General features: G+C 40.3%; 1 protein-coding gene across 5 annotated transcripts in view; it reads right to left on the bottom strand.

The window, feature by feature from the left end:
• ap1b1 (adaptor related protein complex 1 subunit beta 1) overlaps positions 1–21,052 on the bottom strand; it is a 28,884-nt gene extending 7,832 nt beyond the window's left edge. Inside the window, exons 1-23 of one of the 5 annotated variants that reach the window (XM_085475422.1) lie at positions 20,573–20,729; positions 18,768–18,828; positions 16,747–16,852; positions 16,496–16,631; positions 15,971–16,216; positions 15,567–15,757; positions 15,241–15,462; positions 15,006–15,126; positions 14,808–14,903; positions 13,391–13,506; positions 12,326–12,491; positions 11,411–11,509; positions 10,512–10,771; positions 9,977–10,181; positions 9,284–9,304; positions 8,970–9,056; positions 8,376–8,405; positions 8,150–8,287; positions 7,914–8,059; positions 7,662–7,791; positions 4,429–4,513; positions 3,799–3,885; positions 3,089–3,243 (exon numbers count right to left, since the gene is read on the bottom strand). In XM_085475422.1, the coding sequence (XP_085331548.1) occupies positions 3,089–3,243; positions 3,799–3,885; positions 4,429–4,513; positions 7,662–7,791; positions 7,914–8,059; positions 8,150–8,287; positions 8,376–8,405; positions 8,970–9,056; positions 9,284–9,304; positions 9,977–10,181; positions 10,512–10,771; positions 11,411–11,509; positions 12,326–12,491; positions 13,391–13,506; positions 14,808–14,903; positions 15,006–15,126; positions 15,241–15,462; positions 15,567–15,757; positions 15,971–16,216; positions 16,496–16,631; positions 16,747–16,852; positions 18,768–18,828; positions 20,573–20,599 (2,931 nt within the window). In that variant the 5' untranslated portion in view covers positions 20,600–20,729. Of the gene's footprint in view, positions 1–3,088; positions 3,244–3,798; positions 3,886–4,428; positions 4,514–7,661; positions 7,792–7,913; positions 8,060–8,149; positions 8,288–8,375; positions 8,406–8,969; positions 9,057–9,283; positions 9,305–9,976; positions 10,182–10,511; positions 10,772–11,410; positions 11,510–12,325; positions 12,492–13,390; positions 13,507–14,807; positions 14,904–15,005; positions 15,127–15,240; positions 15,463–15,566; positions 15,758–15,970; positions 16,217–16,495; positions 16,632–16,746; positions 16,853–18,767; positions 18,829–20,572; positions 20,730–20,814; positions 20,836–20,873 lie in introns of those variants that run through there. The other 4 variants (XM_085475420.1, XM_085475421.1, XM_085475417.1 and 1 more) reach the window with 4 other exon arrangements.
• Positions 21,053–21,559: the final 507 nt, after the last annotated feature.

Genomic DNA, 21,559 nt, shown 5'->3' with positions numbered 1-21,559 from the left:
CACACATCGCCATCCAATCCCTGTCCCTAGTGCACATCGACTGCTCAGTACTTCACATTAATCCCCGTCACATCTCTGCTTGGTCAGATCTGATATTAATGTCATTTGTCTCCATCTGTAATATGCAGTGCCCACTATTATTTAACTCCATCATACCGATTTAATTTTCTAACCGGGCTTTAATTTCTGCTAAAAGTGCAAATCGGAGGATTCACTCTTTACGGCGTTATTTATGACTGTGAGAATTCAGGATGTGGCTGATAGACAAGTCTGTCTGATTCATCAGTTATGAATATTTCAAAACATAACAAAATGGGAATTTTCAGTTATTATGGAGGGCATCAATTACAGCTGCCCAATAATGTTAATGTGAATAAATGTAATAATAGAGCTTGTTTAGAAAATGGGACATTTACAGCACCATCAAATTTCCAACAAAGCTTAGAATATCTGGGGAATAGGACTATTTTTTAGTCAAATTAGCTTGTATAATACTGCCTTACTGTGTATGAAACAAGCAGTTCTTTAAAATCTGTAAATGCTTCTTTTAAATGAACCAAAGTAAATTTGAAAAACATTATGTGACAACAAGTATGAATAAAAAAAATAAATAAATAAAAAGTAAAATAGGTCATTTAGCATACAATTTGCATGTTTTTATTTTTTAATTGGTGCAACTCGAACTGTTTCTTTCTCTCACTCTGCGCCATTGTACTCATCTGAACTTCGCCAACTTAAAGCTACTGGACGCCGCCTAGAACGTCTCTCCAGGAAAACAGGACTTACTATTCACAAGGACATGTATCTCAGTCATATACAACACTATAAAGAAGCTATTCATCATGCTAAACCTGCTTACTACACCTCTGTTATTGAATCTGCTGAAGGAAACACTCGCACTTTGTTTTCTATATTGCATAATATTGTTAAACCCCCAGATACCTTTGCCATACATACATGCTCTGCCACAGTTTGCAACAAATTTATGGATTTTTTTCTTTTCTTTTTTTTGTTTGTTTTTTTTACACCAAGATTGAGAATCTTCATCAACAATTGCCCTCGTCCTGTGAAATGGTCAATTGTTCTATCTGCATTTTTTGTCCTTCTCAACTGTCATCCTCTCTATCCAATTTTGAACTTCCCACAATAACTCAGCTATCTTCCATAATTACTAACTTAAAGTTATCATCATGTAAACTTGATCCATTGCCAACAAATCTTGTTAAACTCTCATTCCCGTCTCTTGCCCCACTGATTGCTAATATCGTACACTCCTCTCTTATATCTGGTTCTGTTCCTTCTTCTCTTAAAACTGCAATAATAACTCCAATACTGAAAAAGAATGGTTCAGATCCCTCCAATCTAAATAATTTCAGGCCAATTTCAAATCTCCCTTTCCTAGAAAAAAATTCTTGAAAAGATAGTGGCTGCACAGGTTCATCATCATCTCATTGGAAATAACTGGTACGAACAGTTTCAGTCCGGCTTCCGTTCATGTCACAGTACAGAAACAGCCCTAGTAAAAATCACCAATGATCTTTTGCTTGCAGCTGATTCTGGACTTATATCCATCCTCATTCTCCTTGACCTTACAGCAGCTTTCGATACCATCTCCCACTGCATCCTCCTTCACAGATTAGCATCTATTGGCATCAATGGTACAGTACTCGCCTGGTTTACTTCTTATCCCTCTGGCCGCTCACAGTTTGTTCAATTACTCCCTCACAGATCAGTATCTACTCCAGTTAATTCTGGTGTACCCCAAGGCTCTGTCCTGGGTCCTTTACTTTTTATCATCCATCTCCTACCCCTAGGTAATATTTTTAGGAAGCATAACATCCAGTTTCACTGCTTGCAGATGACACCCAGCTCTACCTATCCTCCAAACCCACAGCTACTCTCCCACCCACATCCATTTCTGACTGTTTAAGTGAAATCAAGGTCTGGTTTTCTCACAACTTTCTTAAACTTAATGGCAATAAAACAGAATTCATTTTAATAGGCACCAGATCAAAACTGACTACAGTTCCAACCAGTCTTTCGTTATCCACTGATAACTCTGTTGTCACACCCTCCCCTCAGGTTAAGAGTCTTGGTGTCATTCTCGATAGCACTCTGTCCTTCACAGCACATATAAATAATATCACTCAGTCTTCCTACTTTCTTCTCCGTAATATTAACCGCCTTCGTCCCTCACTCACACCACACAGTACCGCCATATTTGTCAATGCTCTTGTCACATCTCGTCTGGATTACTGTAATTCTCTTCTCTATGGTTTACCTCATAAATCCCTCCATAAACTGCAGTTGGTTCAAAATACAGCTGCTCGTATTATTCCCAGAACTAGATCCACTGAACATATAACGCCTGTTCTTAAACAGCTCCATTGGCTCCCAGTTCACCTCCATGTCAATTTGTCTCTGAGGAGCTTCATGACTTTACTCCTCCATATCTATCCGATCTTCTCCATACATACTCACCCCTTCGTACACTCCGCTCTTCTTCAGTTTCCCTTCTGTCTGTTCCACCTGTTCGCCTGACTACCATGGGACTCAGAGCCTTTAGTTGTTCTGCCCCGAGACTTTGGAATGCACTTCCACTTGCTCTACGGACCACACACACCATCTCACCACTTTTAAATCACTACTCAAAACCCATCTGTTTAGAATTGCATACACCTGATCTGTCTTAGGCCATTTTTACCTTGCTCAGTTTTTATATTTGCTTTTAGACTTTTATGACTGTTTATGTCTAGATTCTATCTACCATGTTTGCTATATATACACATTTTTCTTATGTTTTTTATGGTATTGTTTACGTGCTACTGTAAGGTGACCTTGAGGGTCTGAAAGGCGCCTATAAATAAAATGTATTATTATTATTATTATTATTATTATTATTATTATTATTATTATTATTATTATGTTATCCCAGAACAGGTTACAAGGACCATCTTTAGCAGAAAAAAATGCCCATGAATATGCTGTAGTTGTGATAATTTACTGTCAACATCAAAATATTGAAAGGAGCCATATTCCTGGTCATGAGTAAGTACCACAGCACAGGCAGCAGGGCAGCAGTACTCACTGTGTAGACTGGGTTTCCTGCCTGCACCCTCATCTCAGTCAGCACCCAGATGCCATTGGTGAGCTTCATGGACTGATACAGCATGTCCTGACCGTCCACTGTGCGCTTGGCTATGGTGAAGATGTTGCTACCCTGCAGTTTGTTAGAGGCTGCATCTGTAGAGGAAGCATAATGAAACACTCTTAAATTGCAGGTTTAATCTAGTTTAGCAATTACTTAATATGGAGTTACTCACTGACTTCTGCCACGATCAGCGACTAAAACCATTATTAAAACGCACCAAATCATTACGGATTTCTTTTATTTCCATTTCTTAAAATTTCACTCCAGGCTGTCAGTGCAACAGAGACGCAGCCACTCATTTAGAATTTTCCCCTCAGCCATCGTCTCACTCTTGTGCCCAAGCAGGACATGAAATGCTCTCTCTATGTTCATCAGGATGAAATTTAATCTTTGGGGGGAAAATCTCCATTAGGCCATCATTAGGAATTCTTCTCCAGTTCAGCTGCTCTCACACTTGTGTAAAACTAAATTATCACACATAAATAGGGACTGCAGCTGATGAGTTCCCATCAAATACAATTTGCTTCATTACCGAGGATCTGATTCTGAGCTGTGGACTGTGCTGGCTACAGAAGCTACTGAATATGTCTGGATAGGATTTTTTTTTTAAGCAAGTGCACTCTCCATTCTCCAACCATCCTTCTTACCTGAGCTGAGATGACAGTCTTTGATCTGAAACTGGGCCTCACTGTCATTAGGAATGTCTTTCCATGTAGCAAGAAAAACTTGCCGCTCTGTGGAGGAGGAGATATAATTAGTGATGAGTGCATTGTCAGAGCACACAATCAAATGCACATCTGAAAGCATAGTCGATTTTTTCGTAAAGGAAAATGTACATACTGCATTAAAGAGGGGAAAAAAAACAAAAAGTCCAAGTAATGAGTGAGCAGCTTAGCACAAGACTTCCTGTTGTTGTTCAGGCTCTGGAGCATTAAATCTCAGCCTCTGGCTGCAGTCCTGCTGCTAGCCCCATCAGAAAGCTCCACAGGGAGAAATGCCAACACGTTTTCACAGAATAAATCAAATGACATCAAGAAACAAAACGTTAAAAAAAGAGGCAGAAAATATCACTGGTGTGCAATCGAGGAGTACTAGCTGTGCAGCCCCGAGATGTGAGTGAGTTCAAGCAGCTGGACACTTGCATACATCTACGTCACTGACTGCTTCACATGCGCCGAACAGTCACCTTCACTCAAACACTAACGTACGTGTCTATCACTGACGTCAGATGGGCTTCGGCCTTTTTAAGTGAAGAGATTTTGCCAAGGAACACTCACCCATCTTCCCGTCCTCTACAAACAGCATGCTGATGGGGTACTGGCAGCTGAAGTAGAATACGTCAATGTTATTCTTAACAGCCACCTGCAAGAGTGATTACATCGAAAGAGGGGGAAGGGAGGACAAGCATGAAGCATTACATGAGTAATTACATTCCAAGTGCCCTCCAAGGATGGCCATTACTGCTTATGTGCACTGTTTACTAAATAACCAGCTAAAGTTGTTACGATAACTTGTGCATTCAAAAACACAAATACGGAGGTATTAACACGGTGGAGCCCAACAGTCTGAGGCCACTGCTCCGATTAAGAATTTGATTCAAATTTAATCCTTAATGTTTCATTACAAAATGTTAATACCAGCTTAACAATTTTACTGAAAAGCTCCATCTCCAATTTTCAGAATAACCACGTATTAGTTTGCCTCCTTTTACTTTAATGACAGCAGCCCTGGAGCCACTTGGAAATGGACACATTTGCTCAAAGCGGATAAACCATTTTATCCCAGCGTGATCTGACAATGATACAAAGAGTCGTTTTTGATAGCACACCGAGGCTTCGCTTCCTCAGTGTTCAAGTACCCGCAAATGTTCAGGAGTTTACATAACATGACAAAGGAGGAAGGTCCAGGACGGGGACCGTTGCTTGGTCTTCAGATCACTGTGGAAAACATCTAAGGTGGGTTATGGCTGCAGCAGTACAAATCCTTAACTACACAGATGCAGCCCACAGGGTTTCTCTCTTTACATACACTCCTCTGTCACAGCCACAAATGTGGAAATGGTAAATAGCAAATAGTATTTTTTTTCCTTCCACTGCTATTTCTAAGCTAACCGAGTGTTTTGATTTTGTTTTTCTTCCTGACAAATGTTTTAAAGCTGCAAAACATCTGAGTACTAGACAGCCTTGTTTTGACACAAGTTTTCAAGCCTTTTATTCTTTATTCAGGAAATTCTGCATCAGTGCTGAAGTTGCTTTTCTACCTCTCAGTGAAAAAAAAACAAAAAAACAAAAACAAAAAACAAAACTTGATTTGTTGATCTTGTGATGGTGTGCTCACTTACGCTGCGTCTCACCATGCTTTGGATGAAACTGATCCAGTTTCCGCACCCTGTTTTAGAGTAGTGTAATGCACGACCCCCTCAGAAACTTTCAGACATGACTTGACACAGAGAAATCCTCTCATCTCTCAGAATAACAAATTGACTTCTGACACTTTCACTTAGTTCTGAAGGCACATTTCTCACTATCACAATGCTACAAGCCTGGAAACTTGAAAAGGAGCTATTTTTATAGCAACCAAGGAATATTTGCTAGTTTATGTACTTGATTCAACTTTTAATGAGCACATCACATCCACCTGAACATTTCCTAAAGCACCAAACTCCCACTACTGGCAGGTGGACATAGAAATACAGGGAAAAAAACAAAAAAAAACAAAAAAAAAACTTTTGGACTCCACTTTATAACATCATTACTAAAAGTCGTGTTCATAACTGGCCCCTCACCTTATCACCAAAGATCTAAATATAATCAAATTAACAGTCTACAAACAGCCTTGAAATATGATTTACAACAAGATATAAATAAACATGAAAATGAGAAAGATCACAACAGAAGACAGTGTTAAAAATAAAATCTGAAAACTGTCCAAAACAACAACCACATATAAAATTATAAAAAAAATGTGTTGGCCACAGGCTTTAAACAGACAATTCATAGTCTATGCAAGGAAAAACTACAGGACACAGAAACACTCTAGCGACTTGTGGTTGAAAGCGAGCACACGAAGTAACAAGCGTCAGCCAGTGATACTGATCGGGCTGTTAAACAAAGAGGTGCTGAAAGAAGAACAGCGAGTTCAAACAGAGCATGGCAGAAGAATGGCTCATGAATTATTCATTACAGGGCATCTTATTCCTGAGTGCAACACAGGACAGCACAAAAAAAAAAAAAAAAAGACCACAAAGCTCCATTCTGAACATTTGTGATCTAGCGGTCTATTAAAAAGGGTTAGATGCCCAAGATGAGGGGGTCTGACATCTACTGTAGAGAAATGAAATAAAGAAAAAACAAACTTCCAGTCTAATAGTATCTGACACATTATTACACGGCCTTCAAGTTAATCTACTGGCAGCACAATAGTTTCCAGCTCTGTAAAGTCCCCTTTTATGGACAAAAAGACGCAGGAGTAGCTTGCCATTTTTCAGGTAAAGTCTCCACTGCAGCATTATTATTATTTGGATGAGACTCAGTTAACTGCTGTGTCCAGATGTTGCCAGCGTACGAGTGTAAGAAACAAACTGCTTCGACACGTAAATAGTTAAAAGAGCACTCAGAATATTATGTGACACCTTCATCACAACAAAATACAACACATATCTCAGGAGATGTCAAACCCACAACAGTAACCATCAAAGCGGGGCCGTGAGGCAGCACCGCAGAAAGGTAAGCGAGGCTACTGAGGCCAGGAGAAACAAAAGAGCCATGTGCTGTGAGACCGCTAATGACCAATCCCACCTCCATCGCCCCCTAAGGCGCTCTTATCTTCCCTCTCCAGCTGCACACAGCACCCATCCACCATGCTGGCCAGTTAAAAGAGCCGCCCTAATCAAGAAACAGACAGGCTCTGCCGTTTTTTTTAACATTTTCAACAAATCATTATGGCTCTGAAGTCTGTTTTACGCTTTAATCACATTACAGTTTACAGTGTGGGAATTCAGCAGTATAACTTGACTAATCAGTTAGAACATATGGTCATATCTTCGGGTCAGTGCCTCAAAAGACAATGTGAAGTCCACTGGATATATCAGGTTAAATGATTCATAAGTTAAAATTTTGTGAACTTTAATTTAGAATTTGACAGATTAAGCCGAGTAATGTTTCTGTTTAATTATGAAAAACCTTAAATAACCATGCCAAATCCATTTAAACTTACTGAATCTATGCAATGGGTGTCATAATATAAAGTCAAATTTCAGGACGATAAAGTGTTGAAAATTCAAAAACAGTGGAAATATGTAACCACTTATTCCGATTTGTTCTCGACACCAGTCATGTGTTTGATAGCTTATGTTACTGCCACACTGTGACGCTGAAAAGTTCAGCCAAGTTTGGATTCATGGAAAACGAATACAGAAGCAAGGACAGAATAACACTGTCATTTCAAGCAAAACAAAAAGTAGCAATGTCATAAATAATTCAGGGGAAATGAACACAAGTGAAGGTTATACCTGCAAGTTGTTAAGAGGCTCCATCTTCATGACAGGTCCCACAGTATTGAGGGGAAGAGTCACTTCAATACTCTGGTTTGGGCTGAGAGGAGTTAGAACCTGCAGTGGACCAGCTGGAGCGAGACCAAAGCTTAAGCGAGACAAAGAAGAGAAAAAGGCAAACATGAGCATCCATTGCAGGGTTTGCTCAAGGTCTATCGTATCAAGCTTCAATCTTGTGAAAACCCTGTACGGATTATTAGCTGGTCTTACCTGTTTCTGTTAAACTGTATAGCAAAATCAGTCATGACACTCATAGCTTTATTGGTGAGGGTCATCTCCATTTGGATGACCCCAGAACGGCGGGCGAAAGTGCCTGATATCTCCAAGCCCTTGGCCTTCAAAGCTGGAAGCCAAACCTTAACAGAGACAAGATCATTTATTTTCTGAAGGATCTCTTCTGTTTTTTTTGTTTTTTTTTTATCTTTCCCCAGCTTATATAAACTTACAGTTTTGGGGGCGCTGTAGGCTCCCATAGGCATACCAACTCCCCCTCCGAGATCAAACAGGTCATCCAGACCGCCGCTGACAGGGGCACTGAAAGAGGCTGGCATTGCAGCTGGGGGAGCACCAAAACCAGCCCCAATCTGTGGGTTACACAGCAACATGTTCACATTCAATGTCACTTTGTACTGAGCAATCAAAGGCCAACAACAATTCTGAAAAATGACTTACAGCAGGACTTCCACCAAGGTCTCCTCCAAGCTGAGCAGAATGAAAAAGCACAGAAGTAATTGAAGTTATTTAGTGCAGTATTAAATTATTTTCTGACAAGTTTAAAGAGGTGGATTGAGGGGTGGGGGGTGGAAGTCTAAAATGTCTTTCAGTGAATGATGACAGCTATGGGGTTTATATCATTATATCAAGTAACAGCAAAAAGGAGATAAAAGAACAGTAAGACTCCTTTTATGTACTTCACTTTTTACCATCCACAAGTTCTGCCTACTGGTTGTTGAAATCCAAGAGCTTTTTGTTAAACTGCTGCTCAATAAATAGGTGTACTGTCATTGCGACTTCACACTGTGACAAAGCTAAACTACTGTGCACGGAAAGAAATTTGACCAAAAACACAGGTGTGAGTCATTAAAATCTCACCTACAGGGAGTGTGGGTGGGGGGTGGGGGGGGGACTGACAGTGCAAAGTGCAAACAGACTAATATCACTGTGGGATGACTATTCAGAGGGGACACGGTGGCACAACAGGGGACAAGAGAAGGGTTCAAGACTGGTGCTGGCCTTTAGTGGTCCAGCACGGTCCCCTGGACCAACCTCAGTGGGGCTGTAATCTGGGGGCGATGGGGATTGATGTGGGAGCTGAGGTGACTGAGGAGTGTCCATCCGCAGGGGAATGGGCGGCTGATTGAAAGATGAGACACCACAGAGCCCAGAGATGGACTTAAGGATTTGACATCATGTTTACGACATATATCAGGACAATAAAGATGATAATGATGAATGAAGAGATTTAGGTACATTCTCAAAACAAAACAAAACAAAACAACAACATAATAAAACTGTTTTTATATTCTATAATGGCCTGATATGGTTTATAAATGTTAAGCCCTCCCCTTCCACGTAGTTACCGGCTCAGACTCATCCCCCATCTGCAGGTGCAGCATTGAACAAAGGGAATAAATACAAGAGTCAAAAGAAAAAAGGCACCAAAAGGTAGAAAAGGACACAATACAAGGATACAATAGCTGCAAGCAGTGATGAGGGGGAGGCCAAGCAGTCGCCATGGCAACTTGAGCTCATCATGTCAATTTTTCCCCCCTGTTATTAATGTGTTGTTCTATCAGTGGTCAGACAACTTTCAGATGACATGGAGAGTCCATACATCAAGTCTGGTGGCAATATATCAAACACTGAGATTTTGAAAAATCAGAATGTGCCTGGATCTGTCCCAATTGGAAAAAAATGGCCTGTAAAAATGTTTTGAAACTTCTTAAAATCCAGTATGTCAAAAGTAGCCATGAGCATTGATAAACTTGGCTTTATCAAAGTGATTCCCTGTTTTTCGCATAAATGGATCTTCAGCTGCAACCTACTGGTTACAGTTGAGGCACAGCCATAAAACTTTGTGGAAAGAATCAGTCAACACTTCTCCATTTAGTGCACCAACATTCACTTCAATTGTTTACCAGAAGCGGCTTGTATGCATGTTACATGGCTGCTTGGCCCCCTGTTATCGTTACTGGGCGTCTTTAATGTTAAACCTCTGGGTGAAATAAACAGCCTTTCAATTTCACTTAAATAATCATGTTCAGAAGACATACCAGGCTGTCAAGTCCTCCTCCAAGAAGGTCCATAGCACCCATTTGCATGCCACTAGAGGATGGTGGTGGTGGTCCAGTGGTGGTGGGAGGTGTCAGGTCGAGATTGAGAAGATCTCCCAGCAGGTCTCCCTGGGATGGGATGACAGCCGGAGGGGCATCAGAAACTGCAGCAGCAGAAGCTGTGTCAGGGCTCTCACTCTCCCCACTGGTAAAAGCAAGGGGGGGGGGGGGGGGGGGGGGAATGATGTTTAAGCCATATGCATTATGACAACTTTGGTTATTATGAAGCCCCTAATTTGTCATTAAACTCCTGATAAAACTCAATCGAGTTCATATGAATAATGGTAGATGGATGTAATGAATTACATCCAAAAGAAGGAACAAACAAAGAAATGCTCCACAGCTTGGCACTATATGCAAGTTATACTCAGCAGATTTTCTTGAAAGCAAAACACCATAGTTAAGAGGGCAGTTCCACTCAAGTAAACTAAGCCCTCTGCCTGCAGTGTCAAAGTAATTAAAGTCTATGACTCACGATTCAGTACTGCCAGGGAGTCTCTTGTGCTGAACTCCGCGGCTGCCCTCAACAAAGGCACTGGGAGGCTTGTGGTAGACAGAGGCCAGAGTACCAATGTGGCAGATAAGTTCCTCCAGCAGTGTAGGCTCAATCAGATCTGTCTCCTCAGAGATCAGCGGCTTCTCAGCCAGAACCACCTCTTTGGCAGCCACAGGGTCTGTGGAGAGCAGACGCCAGTAGATGTAGCCTCGATCTCTTAGATCTGGGTTATCAGAGTCCTGTGAAAAAGGGATGAGTCATAAGGAATGTCTTTATGTTGTATGTTTAATAAATACTTAATGTTCGACTCTGTCTTGGCCCAGAAGTTATACAAAGATATCAAAAACGGAGTTTGCCTTAGGGTAGTGGTAAGATTTGGATAATGTATGAGGCAATCTGACACTGTACTTTTTTTCTCAGCATAGAAAAGCACAAAGTTCCCAGGGTTCTAAGAAAATCAAGTAAGCTTAAAAGTTACTTCAGTGAATAGCCAATATGTTCATTCTTTGAAGTTGCGAGGCACATCGTCTCTACATTGCTGCTTTCTGCTAGCCTTTTACAAGAAAAAATAAATGTTTGTGTGCATAAAAATTGGACTTAGGGGTGAAATTACCATTTTCTTTTTTGCATGTTTGCCAATAGTATACACAAGTACTGGAAAAATAAAAATAAATGAATAAATGTAAATCTGTGAGAGGATTATAAAAGGTCTGGATTTTGGAACAGAAATAGGAAGCCCCTTTTAATAACGTTTAAATGACACAACTAAAAGAAAAAAGAAATAAGCAACAAAGTTCAAAAAGCAGACAATAAAGGATGTGCTGACAGGAAAAATAGCATGTATTACGTAGACTGCTTATTCCCCCGCCCCCCCTCACCTGTGTGGCTAGGCTTAGCACCTGCTGCACCAGCTCTTGGGTCTCCGTTGGCTTTTTCAGGAACAATTTGACGATTGCAGTCAGGAGCTGCAACTGCACCTAGAGGCCAGTGAGAACACCAAATGTGTTACAAATGCTCACGCACTGCTTTTAAAAGCAAGTGAATAAATGATCATTAAGATGTACCTTAACACTGTGCGACAGTTTAAGACACGCAGTGAGGTTTTAACATGTTTTACATAAATGACACACCTTTCTAGCAGTAAATAGTTTAAGACTATTTTACACATGCACTGCACAGCACAAAAAACAAATTGTTTAATATCTGACTGGTTAGCTCAGACAATACAGTCCCTTGTGTTAGGTCTGCGTAATGTTCACAGAATACACAATGAGTAAGTGCGCTTAACGTGTCCTTTTTCCTTCATCAGTCAATAATAAAAATGGAATACATTTCCAAGGCAATAATATGGGAATCAATCAATTACTTAGGGAGAGTCTAACACCAAGCAAAGCTGTGTAATCCGACAGTGAGCTGTGGCAGAAAGATCTTCAGAGTAAAGGCTGGCGTTTCAACAAATACGCCCCTGAGCCACATATAAGAAGTGACACACTGAAATATTGTAAAGCCTTCTCATTAATCACGGTTAGTCACAAGAAATTGTTCCACTGTTTCTTTATTTTTTCTTATTTTAATCATTGAGCAAGCTCACTAAAAAGAAAAAAAGGTCTCTGGTACTTTCAAAATGGTTTATGCTTTCTCATCCTTTGCTACAGCTAACCAGTGGTTTTAATGATTTCCTGCTTGAAAGGACGCATCTGTTACTCCCAGCACTGATGGCAAATTATTACTGCAGCTTCCATTAAATATTGACTTTTTCAAATAACAACCTCCCCACACCCTCCTAAATACACCTGAGTGCTTTCATCGTGGAAACCCTCCAAAAAGCTCTCCAGCAGCTCATCAGCGTTGTCGATGCGCTCAGCGTACTCTCCTACAATCCAGATCATGGCGGCACGCGCCTCCGGCTCATCCAGAGAGTCCAGATTTTCACACAGAGTGGCAATCACACTCTCGTACCTGCAAACAGTGACACAAAGCATCAGTGCATCAGATTCAGAGACACTTAAACGCAAGACTGACAAAATGCAAATTGCAGTTATTTTCTTAGAACAGCATTCATCTGTTTGTTGCCGAGATTGACCAAAATAACTATAATAAAATCTGATCAAACAACCACATGTCTGGCTTGTAATACGTGGTAGCAAATAACTGCCTACTTTCATATCCAGCAGACATAGAACAACATTAACACTGCTTTGGAGTCGTGTTTTCTGGCACCCTGACAAATGTAAATGTATTATTCACTCTCCTTTTAGCTCTGTTTCCTTGTCTTTCGCAGGCAACATGCCAAACTATGAAGTTTTCTGCAGTGGTTGGTGAATTTCTGATCTGCATAAAATGCTTGATAATAATTTAGTCCATTTACATATTGCTTTCATTAAAAAAAATGCTACAGCACAAATGCCTAATTAATAGAAAATCCAAAGGTTGTCCTGGGCAGTGACTCGTGTCGCTCAACGCACAAGGCATGCTGATGTGGAAACATTGCAAAGCTGCTCCCTTAGAGGCTCACAGCCTTGCAGCTGTGTAGGTACTCCCCTGAATCCACAGCCAAAGTTGGACTCCAGACAAACCAACATACCCTTTGAGCCAGGTACAATCAAGTACCGTCGACTGCAAGCAGGTTTTTAGAGGGAAACACTTTGTCTTTATGATCAAAAGGTTTTCATTGCTTATTTAAAGATCAAGAGGAAATGAATGATGAGGTGACTACATGTGCATAACAGCATATGTAAATAAGGGTTATAAGTCTTTGTCATACATTTGATAAATGTGAGGATTATTCATATAAACACAGAGAGAGTTTTAAGTAAAGTGGAAAATGTGAAAACAAACATGTCCAAGAAGAAACCTACTTGTTAGGGTACTTGCGGAAGATGTCCTTGATGACCACAATGGCCTCTTGCACCACATAGTTGACCTTAGTCTGGATGAGGTCTAGCAGTGTGCTGACACAGCGCTCGGCTGATTGCTAACAAACAGAGAGAGAGAAAGAAAAAAAATGACTGGTGTGCAGATTAAGTAGTTCAGTAAGTGTTCTTGTTTTAAAAAAAAAAAAAAAAAAAAAAAAAAAAATTGTACTTGATTTTAATGTGGATGAGATTCTCTTGAAGGACATCTCCTTGAGCCTTGACACATCGCTTTCTACAGTCCTGCTACTTTTGTATTACTCCCTGAAAGTCTCACTCTAAACATGCTGGATCTCATCCACTGTGTCTAAACAGTACATTTTTTAAAAGAAGATTTTATTTCGGGTTAGGGTTAGTGGGTGGTCACTGTGTTGGTGGGTGCACAATTGCATGAGCAATGCTATGTACCACAGCTCAGCTCGTGTCTGCTGAAAGTTGTCCCTCAGACACCTCAGGTCATTTTAGCAGAACTTTGCATTGACAGTTGGATCCCAGGAGACAAATTCATGGTGTACAACTCTATGAATGTTAATATGCTGGCATGCTACTCTGGACTTGATGCACTGCCTTCAGGCTGTGACAGTGTGGGGCTCTTCTACTGAAAACTGCTCTTCGGTCTCTGGGTCACAGCCAGATTCCCAGCTCTCATCACCAGTGATGATCCTTGACATGAAGGTTGAGTCAGTTTGACACAGGATTTGATGTTTGCTCTCTGTGCGAGGTGCTAACAGAACCGAGTTGACAGCCGTGGAATCAGCAATGGAGTAGAAAGGGTTAGAATAGAGGAAAGAGGAGAGCAGGAGAATACAGAGTGTGGGGTCTATGGTGAAATTGCAGCCTGCAAGTGGTTAAAGCAGGACTTCCACCAAGTCATACTAGCACAGCATGAAGCAGCAGAGCGGTTCATCAACACTTGCTTTTTGTTTGTTTTGGATTTCTTTTTTTAAACAGTCATGAATATTTCCTGATGCACAGTGCTAGATAACATCTGTGTAGTGCGCAGAAAATGATTTCATTGGTTTTACTGAAGATTAATTTCACTTCACAATGAAACCACATTTTAAATGTCAACGGTAACAGGTTCTATTGAATCCTGTGCTGGATACTCATACTTCCCCAAAATGGAAATATTAATAAGCTGTAGTTCAATTTGTCTGAGGAACTAACACATAACAATGCCATGATGACAGCACCACCTTGTGTTTGAAACTCCGTCTTACTGGTTGGTGGCAAGTAGATTAACTATTTACAGCACTGTGATCTTCAACTACCAGCGAAGTGAACACACAAACCTAGGCATTCACTATGTAGCTAACACAAATATTTAACCAATGAAGCGTCTGATGACATCACCTTCGCTTACCTCAACTTTGATGGCACAGCGGCCAATGGCTCTGACCGCTTTACGCACAAAGTCCACATCCACCTCAGTGGCATATTCCTTCAACTCTGCCAGCACCTACAGCAGGACAGATGTGTGTCACTCACTGGATTCTATTAAATAGATTTATTCTTGGGAGCATCCTTAGATAATGCTGCATTATAGATGTGGGTTTCTTACCTGAGCAATATTGGCTTGAGATGCTAGGCGAATCATAATGTCCAGCTTCTCCAGTTTGACGTAGATGGGGTCATTGTACTTGACAAAGAAAACCTTCATTTCGTGCTTCAGGATCTCTGGGCTGCAATGACACATTAAACATTGCTTGTTTACAAAGTAAAAAAAAAAAAGGAGTCTAACTGAAATATGACAGTTTATTAAAGACGTGGCAAAGAGACCCTCTCCTCAGGCTTACCGTCTCTGGACAATGAGATTGATGTTTCTCAGCGCCACATACTGCAACTCAGGCTCAGCAGAGAGGAGTGTAACCAGTGGAGGAGCGAGCTTCTTCAGTAAAGTGCCATAATAGTCCAAGTCTTTGGGCAGCATCTCCATGAACTTCATTAAAACTTTAACCGCTGACAACACCACTGCAGAGTTGGCATGCGAGAGCCGTGGGGTCACACGCTCACAGATGCTAGCAGGTGTTATTAATGTTGGAAAAGGAAGAGCAGAAAATTAAAACTAATCCACAGTGAATAGAACTTAATGACAAGCACAAGGACTAAGCCGTCTCCTTACCTTTGGGACTCCCGGTCATCACGAGGTGTGTAATTGGCCAGACAGTCAAGAATGAATATCTGTCCCCACTCTGTGCACTCATTAAGAGCTGTCAGCAACTTGTTTATGGTCTGAGGGTTCAGGTCCATTAGATTACTATTGGGATGAGACTCAGCAATCTCAGACAGCGCTGCTACTGCATTTGCGACAACCTACAAATGAAGACAAAGCCACAGATAAATGCTAACAGGAAGAAAACCATGCCCACTTACAAAAGAGATCACTGACATCATGTTCAACATCTGCACGCCAACAATGGGCTTATCAGTGAACGATAGAGCTATGGCTTGTAGGCAGCTCTGTCACATGCAAGAAACATGGCTGGCTCAACAGCCAGCTAAAAAGGCTTCGTTAAAAAGTCGTACCATAGGGTTGGAGTCAGAGATGAGATCTTTAAGGGTGTCCAGGAAGCCCTGATCCTCCACCAACTGGGCATTGATATCATGAAGCTTTGCTACACAAACAGCAGCCGTCTTCCTCACATATGGGTCTTCATCCTTCAGACATTTTCTCAAAGGCTCACAGAGGTACTCTGTGATCTTGTCCACACGGATGCAGCCCATGGTACGAACAGCAAGAGCCCGGATGAGAGGGTTGGGGTCTTCACAGTCCTAATGGGTGATTTAATGAGGTCAGAAGTTCTGTTGCAAATATTTTATTAATTTCTAAAGAATCCTGCATTACACAAGCAATTTTTAAATTTGATTTAACTCTTGTTTGTATCAAAATCCTTGACCATGTAAAATGGTCCACAATATTTCTGTCCCAAAATTTAATTAATTAATTAATTAATTTAAAAAACAAAAAAACAAAAAACAGGAGTCAAAGATCACCTAAAAAGCTGATCATTTCTTACAGCATCTACATATTTATGACAAACTGAGCTTTACCTTCACAAAGGTGTTAACAGCCATGATCGCCATGTCTGGCTGGCTTTTTGCGTAGTTCATCAAGTAGAGGTAGACCAGCTTCTTCAGTTCCAGGTTATCTGTCTGCATGCAGTTCACAACATCTGGGAACAGAGCACTGAAGGAGAGACGAGCTGTTATACAACTTATGACTCACAGTGAGAGCTCATGTATGCAGTTCTACTCTACATTTGTAGACATGATTTTCACTGATATTTTCCCCTCTAACTCACCTGACATCCTTGCCCACCGTCATGGATGCAATGACCTTCTTTACAGCCTCCTTCTTCTTCTCTTTCTTATCACTATTGAGCTCTGCTTTGAGCTCAAAGATCTCCCCTGTACACAAGAGACAGAGATAGGATTAAAAACATGAAATGGTATAAATGTCCATGGCTAGAAAAAAAATGCTGGGCGAGTTGATTGGTCAACACCAGTCCTGTTTGGGTCAGTGACCTGTGAAGCAAACTGGCTGAAAAGCACTTCTATTTTACTCCACTAAATTTATTTTAAAGCTTCAAGCACACCCTTCTTCTGATATGTGTAGATGTATAATAGAAAATATAAACTATTATTAAATGAACTACAGTATTTAGCAATAATTAAATTGTTCTTTTTGCGAATGTGTGATTGATAGGCCTGGGAGCCCAGTGGGGGGAGGGGCATCTTTTAGAAACATCTTAATTAGAAACATCTTATTGCGTAATCCAACTGGTACACAAATAGGATGAAAGTGCTTTGCCAACATTAAAATGTGCAAACTAGACAGTGGACGCACTGGCTGACATTTTACAATTCTCTGTCAGAAAGCTGACTGGCTGTCAGCTGTAAGCATAATGAACACGGTGCAAGAGCTTTTTCTCCCACAGACAGAACAATGGAGTGGGTTGTAGAATAAACACCTAGACCTGTAGTTTTCATCTAAATACTTCTGGGAGGTTGCTATTTCCTTAACAATTATTTCCTTGAATTATCTAAAACCATAATTAGTTTAAAATGTAATCTTTTCATTGGAGAGTGAATGAGTTCATCAACAAATGTTTACAGAAGCACTTATGTTGCTGCTGTAAACCTTTCAGCAGTTTAGCGAAACCAATTCATACAGTTGCCCTACAATTAGCATTGCACTGTAATCACATTACTATACTAAACTCAACAGCCACATTACAGTTACAATAATGTCATTATCTGCACAATGGGTGCACAAAGATATCAAACATGTCTTTTTCATCCTGCACATCTGTGCTACATTGAGCTTATCTCAGACATGTGCAGAGATGAGGAAACGCAGGACTTTGTGTAAACACAAAGCTAGTAAAGAACAGTGTTATTAAAGCAGAGTGTATACAGTGTCTGTCAAATATAAACACAAAAGGAGTGTGTTTGCCTATTTGTGGTGAATTGTACACAGAATTTTTTATTTTTTTTTTATTTGAGAATCACGTTTAATTTAGTTTTTATTGCAGTCTAACTCAGCTGCCTAATTAGGGTACAAACTACACACTGCAAGAAAACTGCAAATTATAAGCTTAAATTTGAATCGGCAGACTTCAGTGTTTCCCAGGCAAATTAATACTCAAAGTCTCTTTTGCATGTGAGCTCCACACTGCACAACACAGCATCAGGCAGATCCAACGGGGGGGGAGATTTTGAAGGAAACTTGTTCTTATGTCTCAGGTAATCCTTAAAAACCAAGGAGTCTGGTACACTATCATTTACTAGCATCTGTTTATATTTCTTAAGCCCTGTGTGAGAGAACAAAGAGGGCTTCTAGACTTTCCCAGAGCAACATTGTGTGAGGGGAGCTGCTGAAATACAAGGAGGCCTAGCAGTTATCTCACTGAGAGCTAATTCTCACTACGTCTTATCTGATATACAAAAGCCAAAGCTCTTGTTCTTGGGAACAACTTTGATACAAAGCCGTGAGATGACATCTTTAGGTACATTTTCTGTTTTGTTTTGTTTGTTTTTTCCTTACTTAAATCTACCTTATAGTTCGGTAACATTCCTAGTTATACCACAGTATGCTTGCTCTTGAAACAAGTAAATGTGCTTGGTTTCATAGACTTGAAGTTAGTAAATACATGCCAAATCATTTTACTGGGAATCTACAGAACTTTTTTTTTTATCAGCGAGAAAAAAAACATCCCAAAGCACTCGCATAAATATAATGTGTAGGTACCAACAACAATAATTATAATCTTGCACTAAGGAGTTTACCATGTTAAATCTTCTAAAGGACAAAGTTTCAAACCTTTCTTGGTAGTGGTGAAGTACTTGGAGTCCGTCATCTTGGATCCAAATTGTCGATTCTCCTGCAAACGAATGACAGGATGAGAAAGATGATAGCGAAATCTTTTCCTGACTGGAAACTTGGAGCATCACGAGAACAACAGGAAATACTAGAAATGCAAGCACAGGGAAATAAAAGGAATTCCTGTCTTCTTCTGAATAAATGGTAGGGATCTATCGGAAATCAAAACAATGGATTCTGTTAAGAAATCAGACACTAATATCTTCTCTTTACAAAAAAAAAAAAAATCATCTTGGTCAGCATGTATGGGGCCAACAATAACTCTTGTCAGCCAACATTAAATGTTTTCTTCTGGGTATCATTAGCTATACTTCCTCATCCCGTTGCCCTCGAGGCACCATTTCATTTTATTTTTACTTTTCTTTTAAGTTTAAGGTACAAAGATGCCTGCTTGACACATTTCAGAGAAAATTGTAAAATATTAAAATACTATTGGAAAAATAAAACCTGTGTTTTTACATGAAATTTTAACATTTTTGGCTTATGGACAGCTGGTCGTTTTTAGGAGGTCTCCACAACAGATCATCTGCCTCCATCTCACCCAATCCCTAGTATCCTCCTGTCACACACTCCATCCATAAATCTCGTCTATAGTCTCCGTCTGTTCATCCTGCCTGGAAGCTTCATATTCAACATCCTTTTCCCAATGCATCCACAACACCTCAGCCTTCTTTCTAACTTTGACTCCAAGCTGCTCGACCTGAGCTGTCCATCTGATGTACTCTTTACTAATCTTATCCATCCTGGTCAATCTAAATGAAAAGACACGTTTAATTCTGCCACCTTTAGCTTGGCCTCCTGTCTGTTTGTCAATCCCACCATACATTCTTTCTGTTGTATTCTGTCACTAATCAGCCCTGACATCTCAACTACACCATCCCCTTCACCTTTCTTAAGCACTGGCCAATGTTTAGGTTGGCATCAGGTATTTAAACTCAACCACCTACAACTAGTAGCTTAACTGGACAGCAGTTTATGTTTAACATATATATGGCTTGTTCATACTAACATGTGGAATTTGTCTCTTTAAAGTCTTTCTGATATGGAAATAAGTTAGTGTTTCCTTGACTATGCACTGAATATCTATTATTACTGTGTTACAAATATGTAAAAACACTGCTGCAGTGAATAAACAAACCCATAATGATTTCATTAATCCCACTTATATTCAGTTCAGTCAAATGGTAGAACACAGAAAGAGAAAATTCCTTCACAATATTCCGCAAAATAACCCTTTAGGCTCTTCAACACACGTCTACATTTATGAATGAATCCTGTTAGACTGACATGTTAACTTGTTATTAATGGTACTGAAAAACACATTAACTAGAGCACCGGGTTTCAGGTACCAGTCGACATCCGACAAGTCGCTAACTAGCCATAAGTTAACCAAAACCGAGCCCAACTGTCGACGTAGTTAGCAATACGTTAGCCGATTACGATCCGTTTGTACGATAAAGCACACTGCTACCGCCCTAAATTGACACCGAAACTCTCGTGTACTCTTACGTAGCTTCTGATCTTACAACATAAGTATTTAACAAAAGCTGTCCTTACACAGATAGATAAAACACAAAGTTGAGAAAATGTTCTCTACTTGGCTAGCATTAGGCTAGAACAGCATTAGCATAGCTGGCTCGAGTCTGTACGACAGAAGGCACACGTAGTTGAGTAGTTAACCCAAAATGAGCTAAATTGCAGCCGATATTTGCGCATTTGAAAGTGCATTTCAATCCACTACTCACGCATAACTGATTTGCCCACTCCTGCATGTTTGCAGCAGTTAGAGTAGATGAATGAAGCTAATGCTAAAGGATAGCAGCCTGGTGCAGTGTGCCTGTCAGTGTCAGCTAGCGCCTGACCACTTCTCTGGCTAGCAAAGCTGAGACATGACCTTCTAAGTAGGGACTTAAGGAAGCCTTTGCCGGGACAGTTAAGCTCTTAATCTGTCGGGGTAATTAAGACCTTACTCAACGAATTAGCGTACCTTCTGGCGTTAAAATTAAACTCGCCATACAGTGAATTCAGCAAGCACAAATATCTTACCGTGACAAGCGTAGCAGTTACTGTGATGGCCTTCGTCCCCTCCTACTTGATTTACTTCCGTCTTTTAACAAAATAACAACAGGCAGGCAACGTCAGCTCTCATTCATGCAGGGCTGGTCATAATGAGACAAAGAAATTCAGGAACTCTGTCAACGCTGTGCGCTTTTCTTTTTAGTTCCAATCCGGCTACTTAAATCTACATACAGAGTAGTTTTTTGGGAAGTTGAGGAAAAACACTACCTAAATACAATAAATAAAATCTATGGCCTAAACCTTTCGACTGATAATATTATGCCAGTGTTTTGTGTATCAGTTTATACTGTATTGAGATAGCAAGTGTTTATGTGCATAAATGAGGCGTTAAATGAGGATCACCAAATACTAATTTCTACAAAAAGATAGCACTTTGGTCCACCGTTGCATGACAGCAAAAAGGTCCTGCTGTCCAGTCATCTCTGAATGGTCTACATTCTCTCCCTGGGTGCCATATTCTAAAGACATGTCAAGTTAACTGGTGATTTTAAATTCTTGGTGTGAATGGTTATCTGTGCCTCTTGCCCTATGACAGCTGGGATGGGCTCTAGCTCCTAAGGCTCTAGTTTCCAGACTGACTAAACACTGGAAGGTTTAAAACAAAAGTTTAAAACAAAAATGTTTACAATATTTTTGAACTTATAATTATAAAA

The sequence above is a fragment of the Copadichromis virginalis genome, linkage group LG12, assembly GCF_057382275.1.
Source record: "Copadichromis virginalis isolate Kocher_CV1m ecotype Utaka linkage group LG12, C_Virginalis_male_GT1.1, whole genome shotgun sequence".
NCBI classification, from domain to species: Eukaryota; Metazoa; Chordata; class Actinopteri; order Cichliformes; family Cichlidae; genus Copadichromis; species Copadichromis virginalis.
This window is presented reverse-complemented; position numbering and strand designations above follow the sequence as displayed.